At 49.6% G+C, this 21,436-nt stretch overlaps 8 protein-coding genes across 8 annotated transcripts; 3 read left to right on the top strand and 5 right to left on the bottom strand.

Moving 5' to 3' along the window:
- Positions 1-1,122: 1,122 nt before the first annotated feature.
- On the top strand, positions 1,123-1,568 carry N7489_000118 (RICIN domain-containing protein; the record flags this gene model as incomplete). Its single annotated transcript, XM_056705874.1, has 2 exons — positions 1,123-1,165; positions 1,228-1,568. The coding sequence occupies 2 exons, from the start codon at positions 1,123-1,125 to the stop codon at positions 1,566-1,568; spliced, it is 384 nt and encodes a 127-aa protein (XP_056570176.1).
- A 385-nt stretch (positions 1,569-1,953) lies between these two features.
- N7489_000117 (uncharacterized protein) lies at positions 1,954-3,928 on the bottom strand (the record flags this gene model as incomplete). Its single annotated transcript, XM_056705873.1, has 3 exons — positions 1,954-2,014; positions 2,084-3,844; positions 3,900-3,928. 3 exons carry the CDS (start codon positions 3,926-3,928, stop codon positions 1,954-1,956), a joined length of 1,851 nt encoding a protein of 616 aa, XP_056570175.1.
- A 786-nt stretch (positions 3,929-4,714) lies between these two features.
- N7489_000116 (putative NRPS-like enzyme) lies at positions 4,715-8,473 on the bottom strand (the record flags this gene model as incomplete). The annotated part of the gene is made up of 3 exons (XM_056705872.1): positions 4,715-5,262; positions 5,288-8,207; positions 8,261-8,473. The coding sequence occupies 3 exons, from the start codon at positions 8,471-8,473 to the stop codon at positions 4,715-4,717; spliced, it is 3,681 nt and encodes a 1,226-aa protein (XP_056570174.1).
- Positions 8,474-9,121: 648 nt separating this feature from the next.
- N7489_000115 (uncharacterized protein) lies at positions 9,122-10,158 on the bottom strand (the record flags this gene model as incomplete). The annotated part of the gene is made up of 2 exons (XM_056705871.1): positions 9,122-9,758; positions 9,824-10,158. The coding sequence occupies 2 exons, from the start codon at positions 10,156-10,158 to the stop codon at positions 9,122-9,124; spliced, it is 972 nt and encodes a 323-aa protein (XP_056570173.1).
- A 953-nt stretch (positions 10,159-11,111) lies between these two features.
- N7489_000114 (uncharacterized protein) lies at positions 11,112-13,268 on the bottom strand (the record flags this gene model as incomplete). Its single annotated transcript, XM_056705870.1, has 1 exon — positions 11,112-13,268. One exon carries the CDS (start codon positions 13,266-13,268, stop codon positions 11,112-11,114), a length of 2,157 nt encoding a protein of 718 aa, XP_056570172.1.
- A 591-nt stretch (positions 13,269-13,859) lies between these two features.
- N7489_000113 (uncharacterized protein) lies at positions 13,860-15,677 on the top strand (the record flags this gene model as incomplete). The annotated part of the gene is made up of 5 exons (XM_056705869.1): positions 13,860-14,051; positions 14,122-14,290; positions 14,346-14,499; positions 14,562-15,001; positions 15,058-15,677. 5 exons carry the CDS (start codon positions 13,860-13,862, stop codon positions 15,675-15,677), a joined length of 1,575 nt encoding a protein of 524 aa, XP_056570171.1.
- Positions 15,614-16,416, bottom strand: N7489_000112 (uncharacterized protein; the record flags this gene model as incomplete). The annotated part of the gene is made up of 3 exons (XM_056705868.1): positions 15,614-15,939; positions 15,999-16,117; positions 16,274-16,416. 3 exons carry the CDS (start codon positions 16,414-16,416, stop codon positions 15,614-15,616), a joined length of 588 nt encoding a protein of 195 aa, XP_056570170.1.
- A 1,952-nt stretch (positions 16,417-18,368) lies between these two features.
- Positions 18,369-19,967, top strand: N7489_000111 (uncharacterized protein; the record flags this gene model as incomplete). The annotated part of the gene is made up of 5 exons (XM_056705867.1): positions 18,369-18,494; positions 18,548-18,809; positions 18,861-18,986; positions 19,058-19,494; positions 19,548-19,967. The coding sequence occupies 5 exons, from the start codon at positions 18,369-18,371 to the stop codon at positions 19,965-19,967; spliced, it is 1,371 nt and encodes a 456-aa protein (XP_056570169.1).
- Positions 19,968-21,436: the final 1,469 nt, after the last annotated feature.

Genomic DNA, 21,436 nt, shown 5'->3' with positions numbered 1-21,436 from the left:
GAAAGTAATGAAACAAGGTAAAATACAAGTTGTTGAGGCTAGGCGCAAAATATATGGGGGCATAAATAACCGGATAACGTCTGGCGGGTGTGGATATGACCAAGCTAGACCATGCTCCTACATGTACTCCCTAAGCGTAACAGCCCTCCGGTCATGGAGTGACTCCTCTTTCCCTAAATATGAATACCCAGGGATGCCTAGTCTGGTTACATCCCTATAGAATGCTGGATGTGACCGGATTATAGATACGCTGATTGGTGACCATAGGGCCGGCTGGCATGTCCGAAACAGCGGGACCTTGGAAACGTCGATCTTTTTGGAGAAAATGAGCATTTCTTTGTTCTGTACTGTATAAGTCCTACGTAAGCGTAACCCTATGGTGCATGCGCATAGTATATTGTATTTTCTACTTAAAATGGGAGCGGATGTTGCAGATCAAGGTATGTATGTAGACCAACAAAGAACTAAATCCCCCGCTCCCGCCCCAACCCCCAACCCCCAAAACCACATAGAGCTAAGTTTCTAGAGTGAGCATATTATACTCCCTCGTCAATTAAGATGGTTTTTTTTCCTTAACGCCCCAATTGCGAGGTAAATGTGGGCTGTAAGAGTGGCGTCGGCTCTTCCCTACATGTAACCTCTGGCCTATCAATGTGTATTTGACGTGGAAGTTCAGTGGCAACGAGGCAGTATCTAGTCTAGTGTGCTTCCGAGCGCTATCCTAGCGCAACTATTACCAGAAACTTATTCCAAGCGCTTAGAATAAGGTCTGCTGGCTCAGATGGATCAGCCGTGGGGAAGATCTCTGAGCCAAAAAAGGGGTGAAGTATGTGCACTTCGGGCTTCTCTCCCCTGCATATAGCAATCGACCTATGTAACAGCTGAAGAGTGGAGTATATGCATGTATTAGCAAATATCAGGATGTGCATATCGCTAGTCTATGCAATCCGAATCCAATGAAGATCACCTCTGCAAGCAAAATAAATGTTTTGTGTAAACAGAGGGAACATATAAATTGCAGAATTCCTGACCGAGCCCACTTCAAACCACTCAACCTTTTTGAATAACTTCAATCATCTCCATATATCTTGTTTCCCACCATCGATTTACTATTTTACCGATATGAAGACCTCCCTTGTTGTTAGTGTCTTGGCAACCTTTGCCAGTCAGCCCTCAGTCTTGAGGAGGGGAGTTATACAATCGGATCTAGTCTCCAAAGCAATGAAGTCTTGACCCAGACCGGGATCGGCACGCCTCTGACATTCTATCCCAAGCGGGATGGTGGATCTTCCCAGACTTGGCACTTCACTCTCAGCAGCGCCAGCCAGCGCGATTTCCTGATTTCCGACCCTGCCGGTAACTTCATCAACTGTGGCGATGAAGCAGGTTCTCCTTGCATCGTCGGATCGGAGCAGGAGATTTACACCACCGAGCTTGTTGGTGATAACAGCTATCAGCTCGTTGCAAAGAAGTCCGGATACTTCTTGCGCACCGATGGGGATGGTTTACAACTTGCTGAATGGGATCAGAGCCCTAACGAGGTATTCGTACTGGAGCCGGCTCAATAGTAAGTCATGAAGGTACCGCTGTAAAACAGAACAATCAAGCTGATCCAATTCAGGAAAAGAAAGAGATATTCTGTTCGACTTGGTCATACGAGATTGGTTGTTTGACGGAGGAAATGATGGATCTTCCACGCAGCCATTAACCTCGACGGTCCGTGGAAGACTTGAAAGTCACAGACTGAGGATGATGTATGGTTATGCGCGCAACTTACTCATTCCCTTCATGATCTCCTCTCAAAAATGCTTAGAGTATATGAGCTTCATTTGGTTTGTTGTCAAAACGCACATTCGCATTGTACGTAGGTTCATTGTAATATCTATACCAAATAAGTGCAATATATACACATGTCGTAGGTGATGTCAGTAATAGTCTTGGGCAAACTTTTGGTTAGGATCCGTGGAAATAAAAACCCAAGTCCTCTCGTCGGTCGTCTTGCACACGGGCATATCTGCAATACCATAGTCAGCATCACGATGGACTTCCATGTCGATGAGCACCCTCGAAAGGAAGGACGTACTCTAACATAAGCCGGAACATATAGACGTCCATGTCATCATTCCGGAGTGTTTTAGCAGCCCATGACTGCCCTTCCTCACCAATAGTCCGAGCAATCTCCATGCCAGCAGGATCGTGCTCGAAGAAGCGCACAATCTCAGCGATTTCGTTGCCGTCCTTGTTGAGTGGCACGTAGTGGACCCAGGGGAAGAGAAGGTTCTCGTGCCATTCTCGGAAAAAGGTCAGCTTGAACGGAACGCTCTTGCTATTCAAAAACGCATAGAATCTCCCGCTGTAAGCGTGGCCATCCATATCCAGTAAGTAGCGGTATTTCCACGCCTCATTTTCGTCGTCTCGACCCACGACATCGAAAAACATCTTCTCGTCAGAACAGTCCAGTCCCTCACAAAAGACAATAGCAACGAAATGGGCGTTGAAGTATCCGCTGACCTCCGTTTGATTCGCCCTACGAACTTTCCATCCTTCGTCACCCCCAGTGCTGCATGTAGACTCTGCCATGCGTTCCAAGATGGGATGTCCTAGTTTGTGTTCTAGCGATGCAACCACTCGCTGGCGCTGCAGAGTACGCCAGGATCCATCATGGCTGAGCCCTCCGGTACTGCCTCCTCGCCAGTAGATTTGCCCCTTCCTTGACTCCCACGGGATATCGTGGTCCGATTGATAGCCTCCGACCTTCTCGTAGTACCATGGCGACGGGATAGGAATATCTTGGAAGGACGATAGATGTGATGTTGAGAACATGGGGACTAGCTCGTTCGTGAGCTTGAAGGCATTGGGCCGGTCAAAAATCCCAAGGATATGCTTCAGTGAGGGACTATTGCAAATATCGCTAAAGGCTGTTTGATTGAACACGAATCCTAAAGGCTCCATAGCAAAGGTGCTAGAATTATCCGGCGCATTGCCATCGAGGTTCATAGCCGGGCTATCGGGTGGGCACGACAGTCGACAATAAAGCCAGGTTTCTTGCTGTCTAAGATTAAGATACCTGGTTGTGAACACTTCTTGAATGTGTTCCGTAGAGATATTATTGTCGGAAAAACGATTTACCAACGAATTGCCATTCAAACGAGCCTGGGCTGTATAGCCTTTTGTTACCAGTCTGTGTAACTCCTCGTGAGGAACAACGACCCGCGGCTCATCGTGGACGTTGAACACGAGATCCATGTCGGGCAGCCATTGGGCAAATTTGCTGAACTGTTTCATTGTGGCATTTCCTTGGTAATCTCCCTGGCCATTGCCTAGGTGAAATGGCTTGCCATTTCGAATTGATATACCCATCACTCCATTGTCTCGGCCTAGATCCTCCCTGACACGGGAGCGGATTGTACTTGGGGAAAGCCCCCAGAAAGGCTGTAAAGAATGGTATATCATGTCGTATTCGTCGATCAATACCGTGTTCCGCTGCGTCGCAAACTCGTACCATTCATCGAAGTAGGGAGGTGGCGGCATATTATATCGTCGACGATATTCTGTGGCTGCATCTTCCAATGATCTGGACTGGCGCATCAATGTTTCGTTGAATGATTGTGAGGCGTCGGACGTAAGTTTGGTGATGGGGTGGTCGCACCAGCGCTTATTGGCAATGGGGTTCAATTTCGCCGGGAGTGGCGGGAAACACCGAAGGAAGAAAATCACCGCTGCCACTGAAAAAGCCACGGTCCAAGTCTTCTTTGTGATCCGGACATGGTAGTAGGATGTTTTCTCTTGAGCTCCCCCAAAGAAGCTGGTAGTTCCGTTGACCCCAGGGCCCTGCCCGAAGAGCCTCAAGAATAGACAAAATGCCGGCTCGTAACGCCCCGAGCAATGCGATAACCCACATTCGAGGCCGACAGGCAGTAGACAGCATGGTATTGCGCGCAGTCAACCTCGAAACTGTGAAGCGCCTAGGAAGAGGAAAGACAGCCTTTGGTGAGAGACTCGAGATTGGCAGGCTATGGGGATCCGGCGCTTAATTATCGTCACACGTCACATCAAGTTTACGAGACGGGGTGGAATTTCGTCGGCTCAGCCCCGAACAAAGAAATAGGAATTCTTTGGCTCGATTGGGTGAAAAACAAAGCCAAGCGGCTTAGCTCGTACCCATGCGGGACGGTCACATATTCGTCTCGGCTTTCATAACACAACGTCGCTTCCAAGGTTCCCTTGTTTTCCACATACTGAGGACGGAGCGTATGTGTCTAAAAGAAAAGAATTCATATATTTAGAATGGTTGTCTCCCGAAACAAAGGAGATTCAAATACATCCGAATCCCCTGATCATAATGTGGGAGCCAAAGTACGTTGCTCCACTCAGCCTGCATGCACGCCAATGCAGGCTAGCTATAGCCCAGCTATACTCCGTACATTCACACACGAGGCTAACTCTTCGCAGCGACTAGTGAGGAATGCAGGAAGCCTAGGTGCTACAGTGTGGAGTGTAGTATGATCGCAATCCTCATTGCACAAAGCTTCTTAAACTGTGTGTAGGACTGGTCTGTGTAAATTGGAGTCTTTCACATATATATATTTCATACTCCTCTCAATAGGTCGACGACAATGGCAATGGTTTATCTCACTCGAAGACAATTCGCGCCTAACAGGAAAAGTGACAATGAACGAAAAAAGATCTAAACATAACGATTGAGAAGGGAAGGTCACGACCTCAAAATCTCCTTGACTATATCCACCACATCTTCAATCATCTTTGCCTTTGATTGGGTAGAATCTAACATGAGCACATCCGGCTCGTCAGTTGGGTCCTCCATCAGATCAAACTGTGAGTCCACCATCGAAGACTTCATGTAGTGGTTTTCGGTCTCAGACCGTGCCATCACGCGATCCTTCAACTCCCCGCTGTCGGGCACAGACAAGAACAAAAAGGTTATCGTAACAGGGAAATCAAACAGCTGCGACAATCGTCGAAGCTCGTCACGGTACACAGTGCGCACTGCTGAGCAAGTCACAGCCAATGCGGGGGACTCTGAGTGCTGTAGGCGATCCATGACTGCACCGCGAATGTGAGCCAGCCAGTCCCAGCGGTCAGAGTCTTGCAGGGGCATATTTCTAGTCATCTTCTGACGGGCGAGGCTGGAGTGGAGATCATCACCCTCAATGACAGGGACATTCAGTTGCTGGTTCAAGGCCTGCGCGGCGGTACTCTTTCCGCAACCACAGGGACCGATCAAAAATAATACATCGCGAGCTGCAGCGGGGGGGCGAGGATTTACCCCAGCATTCTGTGCTGAAGTAGTTGGTGAAGCGCGAGGTGAAATCTTTGTCCAGACCCTTGGCGCGACCGAGTGCCAGTGACGCCGCCTGGGCCTTCTTCGTGTCGTAGAACAAGGCTCGACTGGGGTTATCATTATCATACTTCGAAGCGAAGAACTCTAGCAACTTGGTAGGCGGGTTGACTTCGGCATCCTGGTCGGAATCTCGGAGACGGTGCAACCAGCTTTGTTTGGGGAGTTGCTCAAACTCCAACCCAGCCTCCCTAAGCTGGGGCAGTAGGTCGTGAGTCCAGTGGACTAGCGTCGGGTTCGTGACATTCATGACCTCATCTGCGACGGGAGCTAGACTGAGCTCGATAATACTACTGGCCATGACGTCGACTGGAGTCCAGCTGAGAACATCATCCAGTTGAGGCAAAGCGTTGATTGTCTTAGCAGTCTGCAAGATCATAGGAATTGCCTCGGTAGCATTCCAGATACCGTGAGTAGTATCCGCGACGATCTGTCCCGCACGAAGGACTCGCGCAGTCATACCAGTGGCATGAGCAGCTCTGTTTACAATGTGCTCCGTGACCAGCTTGGACTGAGCGTATCCCATGCCCTGCGCATAGGACAGCGCCTCGGGAAGCGCCTCGGGGACCCAGTTACCGGGAGTGCGCGCGACAGTACTAACTGAGGAACAGAAGGAGAAGGAAGCCGGGCGCGGACCTTGAGCACTCAAGCAAAGATCCAAAAGATTGCGGGTCGCGGCAATACAAGGCCCCTCGAAACTTTCCAGGGCCCAGTTGAAGTTCACTGACCAAGCGCAGTGAATCACGGCTGTAACCGACTTCTTGATATGTGCATAAACTTCAGTGCCGAGGCCCAAGTCGGTAGAGTTGGACAGGATTGAAGGAAGAGCAACAATCCTGCGCTCCGCGGCTGGTGACAAGGTAAACAACAATCCGCGAGTGCGGAGACTTTGGGCTACACGTCTGCGGGCAGCAATTGTGGTGTTAGCTCGCACGAGACAATAGACCTTTTTCACTCGGTCTGACTGGGCGAGTTGAACAGCAATGTGGGCACCCAAGGATCCAGTAGCACCGGTGAGCACAATGTGGTCGCCATCATCATCCCGATCAACGGGGATATGTGTCTTGAAACCACTGCTGTGCTTCTCAATCAGATGCTGCATCCTATCCTCCACTGGGACCTTTTCCTTCGGAGCCTGGCCTGACCACAGGTCCACGATATGCTGTGCCATTGCCTCGATCGATGGGTTCTCGAAGACAAAGTTCCGCGACAACTTGTGACCACCGAGGTCTATGGTGCGTGCGATGACAGTTCGCATACGAGTTGACTGCAAACTGTCCATGCCCAAGCTAAAAACATCGGTATCGTTCTCCAAAGTGGCTGGATTAACGGATGGTGCAATCTCGAGAAGAGTCTCCCGGAGGAATCTTAGAAGCTCAGCGCCATCTAGAACCTGGTCACCCTGCACATCAGGCTCCTCATAGGTCTCATTAATCTTTTCAGCAAAGTCCTTATAAAATGCAGAGCGAATGACCGTTCCTTTGTCGGTCTTTCGATAGACAGAGTCCTTGGGGAGAATGTGGACCATATCGCGAGACACATAGGCGTAAGCCGGCATTTCCGCATTGCACGCCTCAATATCGGGGAAAATATTGTCAATCAGCTCATCGTCAGTCTTGAAACTGCATTTATCGGAGGGGATAATGAAGAGACCAATACGAGGCTTGGTACTTCCAAACGCGATAGCTTCACCAACGTTAGGGTTTTTGCGGGCAACTCCTTCGATGGTCAACGGGTTTGCCTTCTCGCCATTCTCAAGAACCAGCGTGTCATCCAATCTGGCGTAATATCGCCACGCGTTTGGGGTAGTCGGGTGCTTTTCGAACAGGTCCTTGGTTGCGTACGAGTTGTCCGGGCGGTTGCTAGCAACCTTGGAAGGCCAGCCCTCCAAGACGGAAAGCTCGTAGATTCCAGGCATACCTGGCTGCTCCTCCCATCGAATATATGGCAGCAAGGATGGGCCCGGGCGGACATAGTCCCAATCCAAGTCCGAACGGTCGCGGAAGGAGGTCATGAGCTGACCGGTCTCTGTTGTTCCGTAATGAGACACAAGACGGACACCATTCTGGACCAATGTGTCTCCGATAGGCTTGGGGCAAGATGATCCACCAAACATCACAAGCTCAAGGCGAGCCATTTGTTGTAGGCCCTCGTCGATCTCTGCAAGTAGTTTCAGGGCGTACGGCACACCATACAGAACCTGAATCTCCTGGTACTTCTTGAGGGAGCTCAGCAGAATAGGGGCTGTGAGGGGCAAGCTGGAGTTGTACATGTAGATGATCTTCTCGGAGTGAATGGCTCTGAAGAGACAGCTGATTCCGTGAGCATGGAAGAGAGGTAGGGTGATGAAGCCCTTAAGTCCGAAGTTGTTGGCGTAGTTCCTCAGAGCTCCGGAGTGAGTCTGGTAGATGGGTTTGGGGTGACCAGTTGAGCCACTCGAGTGGATCACCCAGGTAATGTTATTGCTTTCGGTCGGACCGTGCAGATTGGACGCAGGAAGACAGGCGTTCGCTACTTCGTGCGAGGCTGCATCTGCTGGGGCCACAGCAGAGATATGAGTAGCACCAGTTCGCCTGGAAACTTTATCTCCGACAGCCTGGAAGCTTGAGTGGGTCACAAGGAAAGTGGCCTTAGTGGCCTCCAACAGACTGACATAAGCATCTTCAACGATTCGAGTTGACAGCAGGAGCACGGTATGCCCAAGCCGGGAGATGGCAAGCAATGAGATCAAGTATTCAAAATCAGACACACCCAGAAGACCGACTACCTGAACAGGGTCATTTGAAGACAGTCTCTGGGGAATGCCTTTGCAGTAGTAGACAGCCGCGGCTTCAACGAGAAGATCCAGCTGTTTTGGTCAGTATATCCGTGTGCACAAGAACGGGCGAATGAGGTCTGTACCTGGTGGGGTGTATAATACACATAATCGGTGCCAGATGATGGATATCCAACTATAGGTTTATGTGCTGCCTCCCCTGAAGCTTTGGCGCGCAAGAGGTCATTGACAGTATAGATGTCTTGCTTCGGGAGGGCAACCTGGCCAACTGACGTTATCGAGGGGGTATCCACCGGAAGCGCTGAGATAGCGGGTGTTGAGAGGACTGATGCTGCCATATTTACATATAGTGTGTCTCACTGAGTAGAAAATCTCCAAGTTGCAAGTCATGGAGATGGTGTTCCTTTTTACGTCGGGCTATGAATCCAGACTATCCGCCCGGGATAGTCCAGTCACCACATGAGCCAAGAGTACATGATCCATGAGTCTGTTTTGCCATGAAGCGAATTCCGATAAGAAAACATTGCATCATTGGCAGCCTTCGATGTTTGCGGGGGTTCTTTTCCGACACGGTCTCAAGGATTTCCGAAGTGGCGGAGAAACGTCCACGTGGGTCTCGGGCGGAAAAGGGCCGAGGGTGCATTGTGGGGCCGACCGCACGTACTAACTGGGTGTTGGCCATCGATGTTGATTTCACCGCGAGTCCACAGTAGATGCTGATAATGTCCATCACAAACCCCTCAACATTTTGCATGTTCTTTGTGAAATAGCCGAATTTGTAGTTGAAATGGGTTCTATTTGTGACCTCTGTTGCAAGTACTCAACGTGCATATTGTTCATGAAAGATATATACAGCGGAAGGTCGCATATTTCTCGCTGAGTGTTACATAGTTACAGGAATACAACCTTGAAATTTTTGGATGAGACGATTGTGATGTATCTAGTAATCAAATTCATAACATTTCAATGTGTGTCTATAGTGATCTCTAAACGGTGAACTTGATCTTGTTGGCTGGACCCGCTTCGACTGCAGCCTTGCGCACAGCTTCCTGTCCCACCTCCTCGAAAATATCATAGCCCCAATTCGCAGGGAAATTAAAGCGCTTGTGGCGCTCAAGATCGGTCAATTTGGCATACGCGCTATCCGGCAGAGTTTTCACCTGGAGGTTGGCCGCGATGCGCGACGGGGTCACACTCTTTGACAGTACAACAGTGCCGCGCTGTACACCCCAGCTGGCAAGAAGAGGGCCAGGGTCCATGTCGACCTCCCTCGCGACCTCGGCGACAACAGGGTCATCCACAGTACGAGGCTCTCCGGTCTGGTTATTGCCGAGGGGAGAGTAAGCTTCGATGATAATACCCTTGCTGCGGCAGAAATTGACCAGCTCGGGCTGCTGCAAGTATGGATGAGCTTCGATTTGGTTGGCTGCAGGCACAACATCGACCTTGCTCAATAGCTCTTCCAGGCGGCGAATGTTGAAGTTGGAGACACCGATCGCCTTTACTTTTCCCGTCGCCAGAAGCTTCTCCATCGCCTTGTAGGTGGTAATATAGTCGATGTCTGTTAGTTCGAAAACACCGTTCTCGTCCAGGGGGAACCACTTGTCGCCGCCTCGGAATGCACTGCGTGTATGTTAGTATCCTATTTCAAATCATTATTGGACATCATGAGTGGGCAGATAGCTTACCAAGGCCAGTGCATCAGGTATAAATCCAGGTAATCAACATCAAGATCCTTAAGGGTCTTGTTCAAGGCCGGCAGGACATCCTCAGGAGCGTGCTTTGTGTTCCAAAGCTTGCCAGTAATGAAGATCTCCTCGCGAGGCACACCGGACTTCTTGATACCAGCGCCAACCTCGGTCTCATTGCGGTAGATGGCGGCGCAATCGATGTGACGATATCCCTGCTTGAGTGCAACTTCGACCGCGTTCTCAACCTCAAGAGGTTTGGCTTGCCAGGTGCCAAAACCAACAGCTGGGATCTTGGCGCCGGTGTTAAGTGTAAAGTCTGTCTGGATGGTCATGGTGGATGCTAGGAGGAATGGAGGGAAGAGGAAGAAAGGAAAATAGGGCGTCACTGGCAATTAAATTGATCAACTGGGACTTATAGCATCAGTTGCGTCTGTTCATCTCAAGGAAAATAGTAGGAGCTGAAATAAGAACCATATTCGAAACATGATGCCCTTGGGTACAGCCAAGACGAGGTCGGAGGAAGGGTGGACCCGCGATCGGATAAGGGCGGAAAATGAAGAAGGAAAAGAACCCAGGCTCCTTGGCTTCGGCTAAGCAATTCGACAAAAAAGACCACGGATAACTGCCGAGGTCCCGGGGAAAGTCCGGGGTTGTGTCTCTTGAAATTCCCCGGATTTCTGCGTTGGCACATGGTCTGGGCAAATAATGTAATCTGTTACTAGGTACCTAGGTAGGGACACTACGTTGGTTCTATTCTTCCCGTATGTACATGCCTTGACTCCACATGTCTGAATCCCATGGCTAATGAGGGCAGACAAGTACTAAAACTCTAGGCCATAGTAACGATATCACGTCGCTGATTGTTGCCTCGGTTTATATTCTTGCCTTTATAACTGCATCGGGAATTCTTAGAATGCAAGTCACACTTCTCAACGGGTATCACCTTTTCCGCCTTTGCTGCTTAGGCAATTGTGCTATCACTCAACATCTCGGTGGGTTACCTCCATTGACTGAACGTGAAAGCGACAAAAGCGGACAACACAATTGGCCAGAGACATTACAAGTATATTTGGTACATATGATAATGGGGGGTATCGAGGATCCATAACTACTTGACCTTACTCGGAGCTTAGTATCACTGTGCCCACATCTATTCAAGTTCCGGAGGTGTTGACCAGACAGTGCCTTAACGGTGCCTCTCGAACCAAAACGCAGGTCAGAAGGCAACCTTTTACCCTAGATGAGCTGGACGGGTCAGCAAGGTCACAAGCAGCGAAGTAATAGATCACTCACAAATAGGCAGGCTATCATACTGCGGCCAAAAATCAAGGGCTAAACCATCGTTCGTACCAAGATGGTCCAGTAGAAATTCGGTCTGTGGATCAAGTAAAGAGGTCGCAGCATGATTGTCGACCCCAGCCATATTACCTGCTGCTTCTTCGCCCGGTCTTGTGAAAATAGCTTGCGTGGCTATTCTATCCCCCTCCATTTGTCCAAGATCAAGTACCTCGCGGTGATATGCGGTAGAAGGAGAAAATACACCGGCAGTAATGCTTTGCTGGTTGGTCCCATTATCAGGATGGATATGGGGGTTTCTCAAAGATGAAGGTTGCGATCTTGTCAGCTCTCGACGCAGACCCTGGAGTATGACACTGTATCTCCACGGTGGTGCATTCCGAGCAGTGGCATCGGCAAGGTGGGCCTGTGCTCTCTCGCATAATCTGTAGAGCGTGGATTCGTCCAACGGGGAGGAGACAAAGAGAACATCCGGGCTCTGGTCAAAGCGAATATTGACTGGCGAAATCCGACCCCGTTGGACTTGAATGAGATAGAGGTAAATGATGGATAATGCGTTGAAAGCAATATATTGTGAGTACCAAAAAGATGAAAAGAGCTGCTTCTCCTGGGCAAAGGTGAGAATCAAGTCAATCGCGTCTCGTGCTGCCGCCAGACATGTGCTGAGATAATATTGGAAGCTTGCTTCGCATTCGGGCCAGATACGTGCATAATTACGGAGCAACAGAGGCCGGGTGATGAATGTCAAAGCGTGGTACCGTGCCAGCTGTAAAACTGTCAGCTGGCGTCGCATCCCAGGCATCAAGCTGTCCGGATGGACAACACCAGACAGGAATGCCGGCAACTCGGCATGCCATTCGGCGACCCTCCCACACGAGTCTCGAATGATATCAATCTGGCCCTTGGTTGAGACCCCCGTGACCATATATGGCTCCTTGGCAGCCTGTGTCAGAATGCGAGCCAGCATGGTATGAAACACAGGGGCATCCATTAAGCAATCCCGGTTGGAGATTTTCTTTTCGTGCCGGGTCAGGTCTCGATCATTAATGCGAGTGGGAAGCTCTTCGTCCAAATCCTCATCTTGCCATAGGCGGGGCCGACCAAGAATCACGCTCAGGTATTTGTCCAGAGTGTACGAGCACCAGAGGACGCGGCGTCGGCATTCCTTTCGTATCAAGTCCTCTTCATCAATTCCAAGTCGTGGCCGCTTATTGTGGAAACCCAAGGCCATCATCAACTGAACTGTAGTCCCAAATGTGAACCATGCCTTGTGTGCTCTCGACGAGCTTAGAAGGTACAGCACCATCAAAAAACGAGCCTGAACCGACCCCAAACTCGGCGCCCCTGTCTCTTGCGACAGAAGGGATTCTGCCTTTGTATAATACAGCTCGCTTATTTGCCAGCCTGATTCGTCAGCATCTGTGATGTGCCCCTCTGAGTCTGGCTGAAACATTGCTGAGGTACAAAATATCAGAAGCAGAATTGCCCGAGAAGCTGTGTCTAGCAAGGCTTCTCGTGCAAATGTACCGCCTTCGTATAGATCATCGATCAGTAGCTCGACTGTCGGTCTGTGAAGGACGCGATAAGTCGGTGCTGCAAATTCAAAATATCGCCGGACCAAAACGTCCGCGGCTCGCCGATCAGGCCATTTGAATTCGGCTAGGCCAATATTGGGGACTATCCGGTCGCCATGGGAGAATATCGACACAGTTGATGCTGTCCCCTCACTCTGTTGGTCAACTAATAGCTTTGAGGGTGTTGTAGGCAGGTCCTGAACTACACGTCCAAGAAATGAATGCGCCGAGGTGGGCCCCAGGTATTGAGAAGCAATGTTAGTCGATCCTAGTTGACTTGGCGGGTCGACAGGAGTCACTGGCACAGTCTGCTCAAAGGCAGGAGCCGGAGATCTGTCGGAGACTTGGTATTGATTGCTGCCTCCACTCGAGCTTGTCGGCCGCTCTCTCCAACGGCTGAGAGAAGGTGGACTCACTGCGGCGCCTCTTCGGTAGGCAGCATCGTAGGTGCAAGACAGCTGCCGTTGTTCACAGGGCCCACAAGGCAATGTCCCCGTACACGCCTTCTTCTTCACTTTGCAGGCATCACAGGCGCGTGTCACCTTGCGCAGTTTACGTGCATCGCTGGCCATTTCCGACTACCGCAAGAGGAGCGGAAAAGTCAATGCACAGCCAAGCCGTTTTCAAGATTATGTACATGGGAGTTCGTTTAGTTTCTCCGACAATATTATCCGCTTCTCCGCTTCTCCGCCTCACGTGAGGAGGCTTAGACCCCAAGTCGGATAAAGTGCACATATATAATGGCGGATAAGCGGAGGACAAAGCAGGAAGGGGCGGGTAACTGATTTGGAATCCTCGGCAGGACCAACTTCCCCCGAAGAGGGGAATTGATATTCGACCGCCACTGAACTCTCGTTCTTTTTTACCCAATCAAAAGGACCCAAATGGGGCCACTTAGCTGGGTCGCGGGGAAGATATCGCGGGGGTGGGCTCGTGGCTCCAAGAAAACTTGACATCCCGTAACACGTGTAGCAGATGTGACCGCCATTAAGGAATAGTTAGGAGAACAAAGCAATCGTCTACGGGGTCTTTCCCTACGAGCCAACTTTGTTTTTCCGCATCCGGGGCGTATATATGTGGCTCGTTGCTAGGCTCGGTAGATAGTTTGTATCAACCGAATCTTTCGCCCCTTACTTCTCACCAAAGAGTGTGTGGTCGCAACTATGCCCCAAACTCAACTTGCTCCAGTGCCTCAAGCAGACAAAGACAATGAAAAATACTTCGGTTCCGAGGAAGTGGAAAACTACTCCAACATCATCACCATCGACGACAACCAAGTGTTGGGTCTAACTCATGAAGATGCCGAATTCTATAACAATTTCTCAGTTGAAAGGAGGAAAAATGTGTTACGGAAGGTATGCACCCCTAATATTGCACTACAAGGAAGTCAGTCACCTGGGTAACTAACCTTTTCTAACCCTACAGGTTGACATCCGACTAGTCCCCATGTTGGCAGTATTGTACCTCGTGTCCCATTTGGATAGGGCAAATATCGGAAATGCGAAGATTGCAGGCCTGGTTGAGGACCTAGGCATGAGTGGGATTCAGTATAACATCGCACTTAGCCTGTTCTTCATCCCATACGTTCTTCTTGGTTCGTTTCCTTATCACCGGGTCCCTGAGCCCTACCCTTGCTGACCCATGATAAGAGGTACCCAGTAACATTCTACTGAAGAAGTTTGCCCGACCATCTGTTTATCTAGGCTTTCTGGTAGTTAGCTGGGGAATCATCGTGGTCTTAACTGGTGTGGTGCAGAACTTCGGTGGCTTGGTGGCTGTTCGTATCTTGCTGGGTGTCTTTGAGTATGTCCGCACTGATCCATTCCTTAACCATAGAGGACTTGGAATGCTAATGTGAAAAATAGGGCAGGATTCTTTCCAGGCGCAATCTACCTATGTTCGCATTGGTATATGCCTAAGAACCTAGCTACCCGGATTGCTTTCTTTTACTGCGCAAGTGCATTGTCCGGTGCATTTTCCGGCCTGCTCGCGGCCGGAATTGCAAGAATGGATGGTGTTGGTGGTTATGAAGGCTGGCGCTGGATCTTCATCCTCGAGGGCCTACTCACCGTTTTGCTCGGAGTGCTTTGCTTCTTTCTTCTGATCGATTCCCCCCGTCTATCCACCAAGTGGCTGGACCCCGACGAGATTCGCTTCTTGGAGCTACAACACTTTATCAAAGACGGTGGCCGGTTCAAGGAAGAGCAGAAAAAGGCTTCATGGAAAGATATGCGTGCCGTGATGCTAAACTGGAGGATGTACTTGCTTGCCTATATCCTGCTTTGCCAATCGGCTTGTTCCTATGGTTTGTCACCTAATCCTAACCGAATCAAGTGTGATTGACACTTACCTCCCCCGCAGGAACAAAGTTCACCCTCCCTACTATCACGAAGGGAATGGGTTTCGAAAACACCAATGCACAGCTCATGACGGTTCCGCCCTATGTTGCTGGTGCTATCTCTGCGGTCGTTTTCTCAACGTTGTCTGATCGATTCTACTGGCGCATGCCGTTTGTGGTAGCTCCAGTAATGCTTATCGTGATTGGCTATTCGATTATCATGGGCCTCAAGGGCGATCTAGAAGGCACCAACATCGGGCCGGGCTTCTTCGCCATTATCTTGACATGTATGGGCATATATCCTACGCACCCGGCGACAACTTCGTGGACTATGAATAACCTGGCCCCATCAAACCGCCGTGCCATCGGGAGCGCATTCAACATATGTATCGGCAACATTGGTGGTATTATCGGCAGCTATATGTATCTCGATCATGAAGACCCGACTTACCCCACGGGCTTTGGCTTATCTTTGGCATTTGGAGGAACTGCTCTGATGGCAGCTTTGATTCTCGAACTGTCCTTCTTTTGGGGAAACAAGCGCAAGGCCAAACTCAGCGAGGACGAAATACGTGAGAATTACACCGATGAGGAGCTCCTGGACATGGGAGACAAGTCACCGCTGTTCAAATATACACTGTGAAGCAAATTTATCTTATCCTTGAGCATAATGTCCTCGACGACAAGACCAAGCGGGTCTTCGGAAATCTTGAACAATTCCGGGCCGGGGTCCATGGACATTGGGCGGAGCAATGCTCGCCACAGGAGGAAATGTACATGAAGATAGTTGGGTTTCATGTTGACCATGAAGTCACGGTCCACCAGTCGCCGGTCGCATGTCTTGAGGTTACATTGGAGGCGGTAGCTTTGAGGGAGAGCATCCCATTGAGCATAAGCATCGGTCCCTATGAGTCTGCAGTATATATTAGCAAGGTGAGAAATAATGGAAATGAACAAAACGTACTTCCCCCGTCGTGCCCTTGCCTCGTAGCTCTCTCATCGGCGAAAACATCCACTATATCCTCTTTCAATATTCCACATAAAGCAGGCCACTTCGAGTCTGTCACAAGCTGAGCCCCCTCACTAGGATCCCGGACCGCTGGTCTGAGCTATGCTCTCTGGGCAGGCTGTATAAGTGTTCCTGGAAGATCAAAGTGACAAAACTTCTGTAAGATTCGGGGAGGTCGGCCCAGAACTATTGAGCAAATATTGGGACATTATTATCGGCGGGGTACGTACGACAGAAAGAAGGCTGCGTGATGAAGTCCACAAAGGAAATGAAGGGCGGTGCGAGATGCCTCCGTCTGTTGCTGGTGGTAGCCAAGGGCGTAAATCAAGGCTGTCACGTCTCCGAGTTTCCGTAAAGAGAGATAACCTGGCATGTTTGTTCAAACCGAATGGAGTCTAAGCCAGAGATCACTTACTCTGGCCATTATCTGCCTGTGAATGAGATCTAAAATTCTCATACTGCAGAAAAGCTGTAGATCTTTCATACGAAAGTGTAAACCTTTTAAGGTTAAGTCATTTTATCCCTCTGAGTCATAATGGCTCTGCACAAGCTAAATCCAGAGAGGCTCAAGAGAAGGCTCCCTGAATACTCTCGGAATTGTCAGGACCGAGCTGTCCCTGGCCGGAGTGAATGTACGTCCGGTTCCGAAACGGGAATCTTCATCCCAAGAGAACTATTCCCGGCTACGAAAAAAGCCGGCTCTCCGAGCCCTATTGGAGTCGTGTTTTGAATGATCAATTGATCGTCAAGGTGTTGGTGGAGAAATGTCAAGCCTGGAATCTGCTCTCCCATTGGATACGTTCTGGATCTGGGGAATGGAAGGTACCCCCGCCCACGGGTGGACCAACTGGGAAAGCACTCTCTCATTGGTTGTTTAGTCTGGAATCCGCCAAACTGGACGATGACTGGTCCAACTCCTTGGCTAGTAGCTCCACTCCAGTTGTCCAGCAGCCAGCCATTTTCGCCGGAAATTCACTGAGTAATGGGATCATCACACTGTTCGATCAGTAAAATTACTAAGCCAGGGAATTGATGAAGTCATCCATGGATGTACTGGCCCTCTTGGCCCATTTACCTTTTTGAATACACGTTATGTACATGTACGCATAGGTAGTTGGAGGTGACGGCTTCTGGTTTGCGGGGGCCGGGGGTTTATAGTTTCCAGGTTATTTCCTCTGTTAGGTAGCCCCTTCCTATCCGCATGGGTCCATAAACGGAAGGAATAAAGTTAGGATGTGGCAGATTGAGAAAGATCGTAGTCATCGAGGAAAGACTTGCTTAAAGGGGAAAAGTTTGAAAAGGGAAAGCAGGTCCCTAAACCTGGCACATCTAAACTCTAAGGCTGCCTGCATACCCGTGAACATCCATGAATGTACTTAAACAGATTGGGCAGATAGCGAGATAAGAGGAATCGCGCTAGTCTCGATTTAGTGATATTATTGACAGTCTCCACGTATGTCTACCTACGTACGCACGTATGTTATATGTACCGAGATGGGCAAGTACAAAGCATGCGGTTAAAGGGATAAATCTTCAAATGGTGTATGCCCACGGGAAACAGCTTTGCCAAGAGAGTCTTGGAAGCGGTAACAAACCTACTAACTATAATTCCACCACCTTCAAGGCTGGGCGTAGTTATCACTTCCGGATTGAAGAGCTCATTCTGCATGTCTTTGCTTTTTTAGGTGGCAAATCTGGTATGGCCTTTCCGGTATAATATCGCGGCCAGCGAATAGTATACGTATATATGTAAGCTGGTCAGAGCTTTGCTTTTTGAATAAAAATTTGTTTAATCTGTTTCGGAGAGCCAAGCCACGTAGACTTGGTCTCCCCAATTCACATATTTCGGCAATACAGGCGGGCTTAACGACGCCTACCGGGAAGTTGCCCGATAAGCTTCGCCAGTAACCATCCCCTCGCGACCTCACGACCTCGCGACCTGCAGGTAGAAGTTCTTCCCCGCAGCCGAAAAGTGGAGTTTCCGGTCTTGGAAATCCACTCCAATTGAGGGGAACAACATTGAAACCGGGTGATAATCGCTTCTGTCTGGGGTTATTGAACCAAAAATTATGAAATGTCGAGAAAAAAAGAATACGTAGCTAGGGAAGGAATCGGGAATATAAGGTTGAGAGTGAGCGCGATTTACTTTGGGCGAGATACGACACCGAATACCCCTGATGCCCACGCCACCCTGATAACGGACCCATTAGGCCCTAATTCCGCTGAAACGTTGAGACGTGAGGGTTAAATAGTCTGTCCAACCCCAGGAAATGGATACCCAATTCACTCTTATTTTCTTGGCAGATAGACAGTCAATATATGAACATGTCACCGGACAAAAAACAAGATGAGCCCTCAACTCCCACTGCTTTCGATGTCGGCCAGGTCAATGAAAGCTCTCACGATGCCGTCTTCGGTACTATCACGGAGGACGGCCCAAACTATCGCAGTGTATGTGTCCCCTGTGACAGTAGTGGTCGTGATTCTCGCTAACAATACATTAGGTGGGTTGGCTAGGCACAGCCGTGCTGATGATGAAAACCCAAATAGGCCTCGGTGTCCTCTCCATCCCAGTGGCCTTCGATGCCCTAGGTGTAGTTCCCGGTGTGATCTGCTTGTGTGCCATCGCTGCGATTACAACATGGTCCGACTATATTATTGGCGTCTTTAAACTTAGACATCGCGAGGTGTACGGCATTGACGATGTCGGTGAGCTTCTTCTTGGCAAGCCTGGTCGAATCGTCCTTGGAGGTGCCTTTGTTCTCTGTAAGTCACGTACATAGCAAACGCTTGACACTATTTACTAACATCTCATAGGGTGGATCTTCGTCGCGGGCTCTGGTATGCTCGGCGTCTCCATCGGTCTTAACGCAGTCTCCTCCCACGCCACTTGCACCGCCGTCTATGTTGCCGTTGCAGCCATCCTCGGATTTCTGTTCGGCAGTATCCAGACATTAGGACGCATCTCATGGCTTGCGTGGCTGGGACTTTTTAGCATTCTGACTTCCAGTGAGTGATGCTCTCCACGCGGTGTATCCAAGCTAACCGTCTTATTGTCCTCATCGTGACGGTCGCCGTCGGTATCGAAGATCGCCCTTCCGCCGCCCCACAAGACGTTGTCTGGGTACCCGATTACGAGATTGTGAAGAGCGATGTATCCTTCACCGATGCTATTACCGCTGTCTCATCACTCGTGTTTGCGTTTGCCGGCACTCCAGCATTCTTTTCTATCGCATCTGAGATGCGCGAGCCTCGCCATTACAACCGGTCTCTGATCATTTGCCAATCCGTCGTCACTGGATACTATCTCGTGATCGGCATCGTTATCTACTATTTCTGCGGATCATACGTCTCGTCTCCTGCCCTCGGGTCGGCTGGCCCAACTATCAAGATTGTCAGCTATGGCTTCGCGCTCCCTGGGTTGATCGTGAGCACACTACTTTTTGTCCACGTAAGTCCTGTTCAAACGCTACGTGTCGGTTTATCAGGACTAATAATGCCTAGATCACGGCGAAGTATATTTTTGTCCGCATCCTCGGTAACTCGCGGCATTTGGTAGCCAATACTGTTATTCACTGGGCCGTCTGGCTTGGCTGTACCTTAGGTACTACGATAATTGCATATATCATCGCCAGCGCTATTCCCGTATTTAGCGACCTTGTCTCACTTGTCGGTGCCTTGCTTGGTACGCCCATGTGCTTTCAACCGATGGCCGGTATGTGGTTATACGACAACTGGGGCAAGGGCAAGAACAACAGAACCACTAAATGGTTCATCATGGTTGCCTGGTGTGCCTTTATTATAGCAGCTGGAACCTTTTTGATGATCGGGGGAACTTATGGGTCCATTGTTACCATTATGAACACTTACAAGGAGTCTGGGGGTTCGGCTGCCTGGTCTTGCGCTGACAACTCAAGCTCGTAGAGCGATGCTCCTCAGAGGCCGGAGATCGACGGCTATGGTTATTGGATAACCACATAGTATCGCCTCTTTACATCTACCAATGTACAGTAAAACTACCGAGAATGTTACAGTTGCATGAAGCTCTAAGGATACCCAGAACGCTTATCCGTGAGGTCGGTTAATGGCTCTTGTAGCAACTAGGCTTCACCGAGCAACATCACGGACGGCGAAGTGTCATTATGGACGTGGCAACATGTTAAAAGCCCCCGAAACTGCGAAACAGGGCCCCAATGAACAGCCTTCTGCCCCGAAGGTTTTACGCTGACTCCGCCCGTCGGTTGCCGTATTTAACCGAGCGAAGAGAGGGATGGGAAAATAGGTGGTTCATAAGCGCTGAATATGATTCAACCAACGATCATGGAATTCGACTGGCATTATTAGACAGATACGTAGGTAGTTTCCTTGGAAGGTTGTACTAACAAATTAGTAAGCCTTAGCGGGTGCCCAGGTGCCAATGGATGTAAGATGATGACCGGGTCCGGCAAGCCGGGAAAAGTGATAGAAGTTGCTTGATTTCTATTCGTAAGGAGGTCTATATATGTGCTGTTTGCTTATAACTTTGTAAAGGTTGCTTGTTTATTGCCCTACTAACAGAGTTTTCAACCGACAACGACTCTCATGTATACTGCAGGTCGTGCACATCTGCACCTTCACCTTCACTTTTAAGTCACATCATCTTCATCTCACCGTTGTCCACATCTACCGTACAGTGCCTCAAGGGGAGGTGAGCTTCCCCCGTTGTCTTTCATTATCAGCTGTACGCAGGATGGTGGTCGCGTCTTTATCTTGTGTTCTGGTCTTACCGGCCTCCACATCTTCTCCATCGCACATCCTTCACATCGACCGTATAGCGTCTCAGGGTGGGATGCCGTTTCTACTGGATCAAGCCTTTCCCGGTGGGCCTTCATCCAAAACGAATCTTCATCTACATCACATCCGCACGTTGGAACCCCCCCACCCCCCATACCCTTGCGAAGGTGCAGAGCGGCCAGGGGTCAGATGGGTGGGTGGTTTTGACAGTTAATATCTGGATCATGTCTGGTTTTATACTGGGCGAGATTAATATAGTGTAGGTACGCGAGAGGCCTTAATGATCAAAATGCTAACTTTTTCTACCCAGATACCTCCCTGTGGTTCAACGACCCGCTACAACACTGAGATGGGAAACAAGGACAACCAAATGAAAGAAAGAAAGACACCAGGAAAGACACCAAGAAAGACACCAAGAAAGACACCAAGAAAGACACCAAAAAAGACACCAAAAAAGACACCAAAAAAGACACCAAAAAAGACACCAAAAAAGACACCAAAAAAGACACCAAAAAAGACACCAAAAAAGACACCAAAAAAGACACTTCAACTATTGGAGTGTGGTCGCACCTGCCTACTCCCAAGGCTTAAAATAGGCAAGAAGGTGAGGCTACTAAGCC

This window comes from Penicillium chrysogenum (genome assembly GCF_028827035.1).
Source record: "Penicillium chrysogenum strain IBT 35668 chromosome Unknown utg000001l_segment0_segment0, whole genome shotgun sequence".
NCBI classification, from domain to species: Eukaryota; Fungi; Ascomycota; class Eurotiomycetes; order Eurotiales; family Aspergillaceae; genus Penicillium; species Penicillium chrysogenum.
This window is presented reverse-complemented; position numbering and strand designations above follow the sequence as displayed.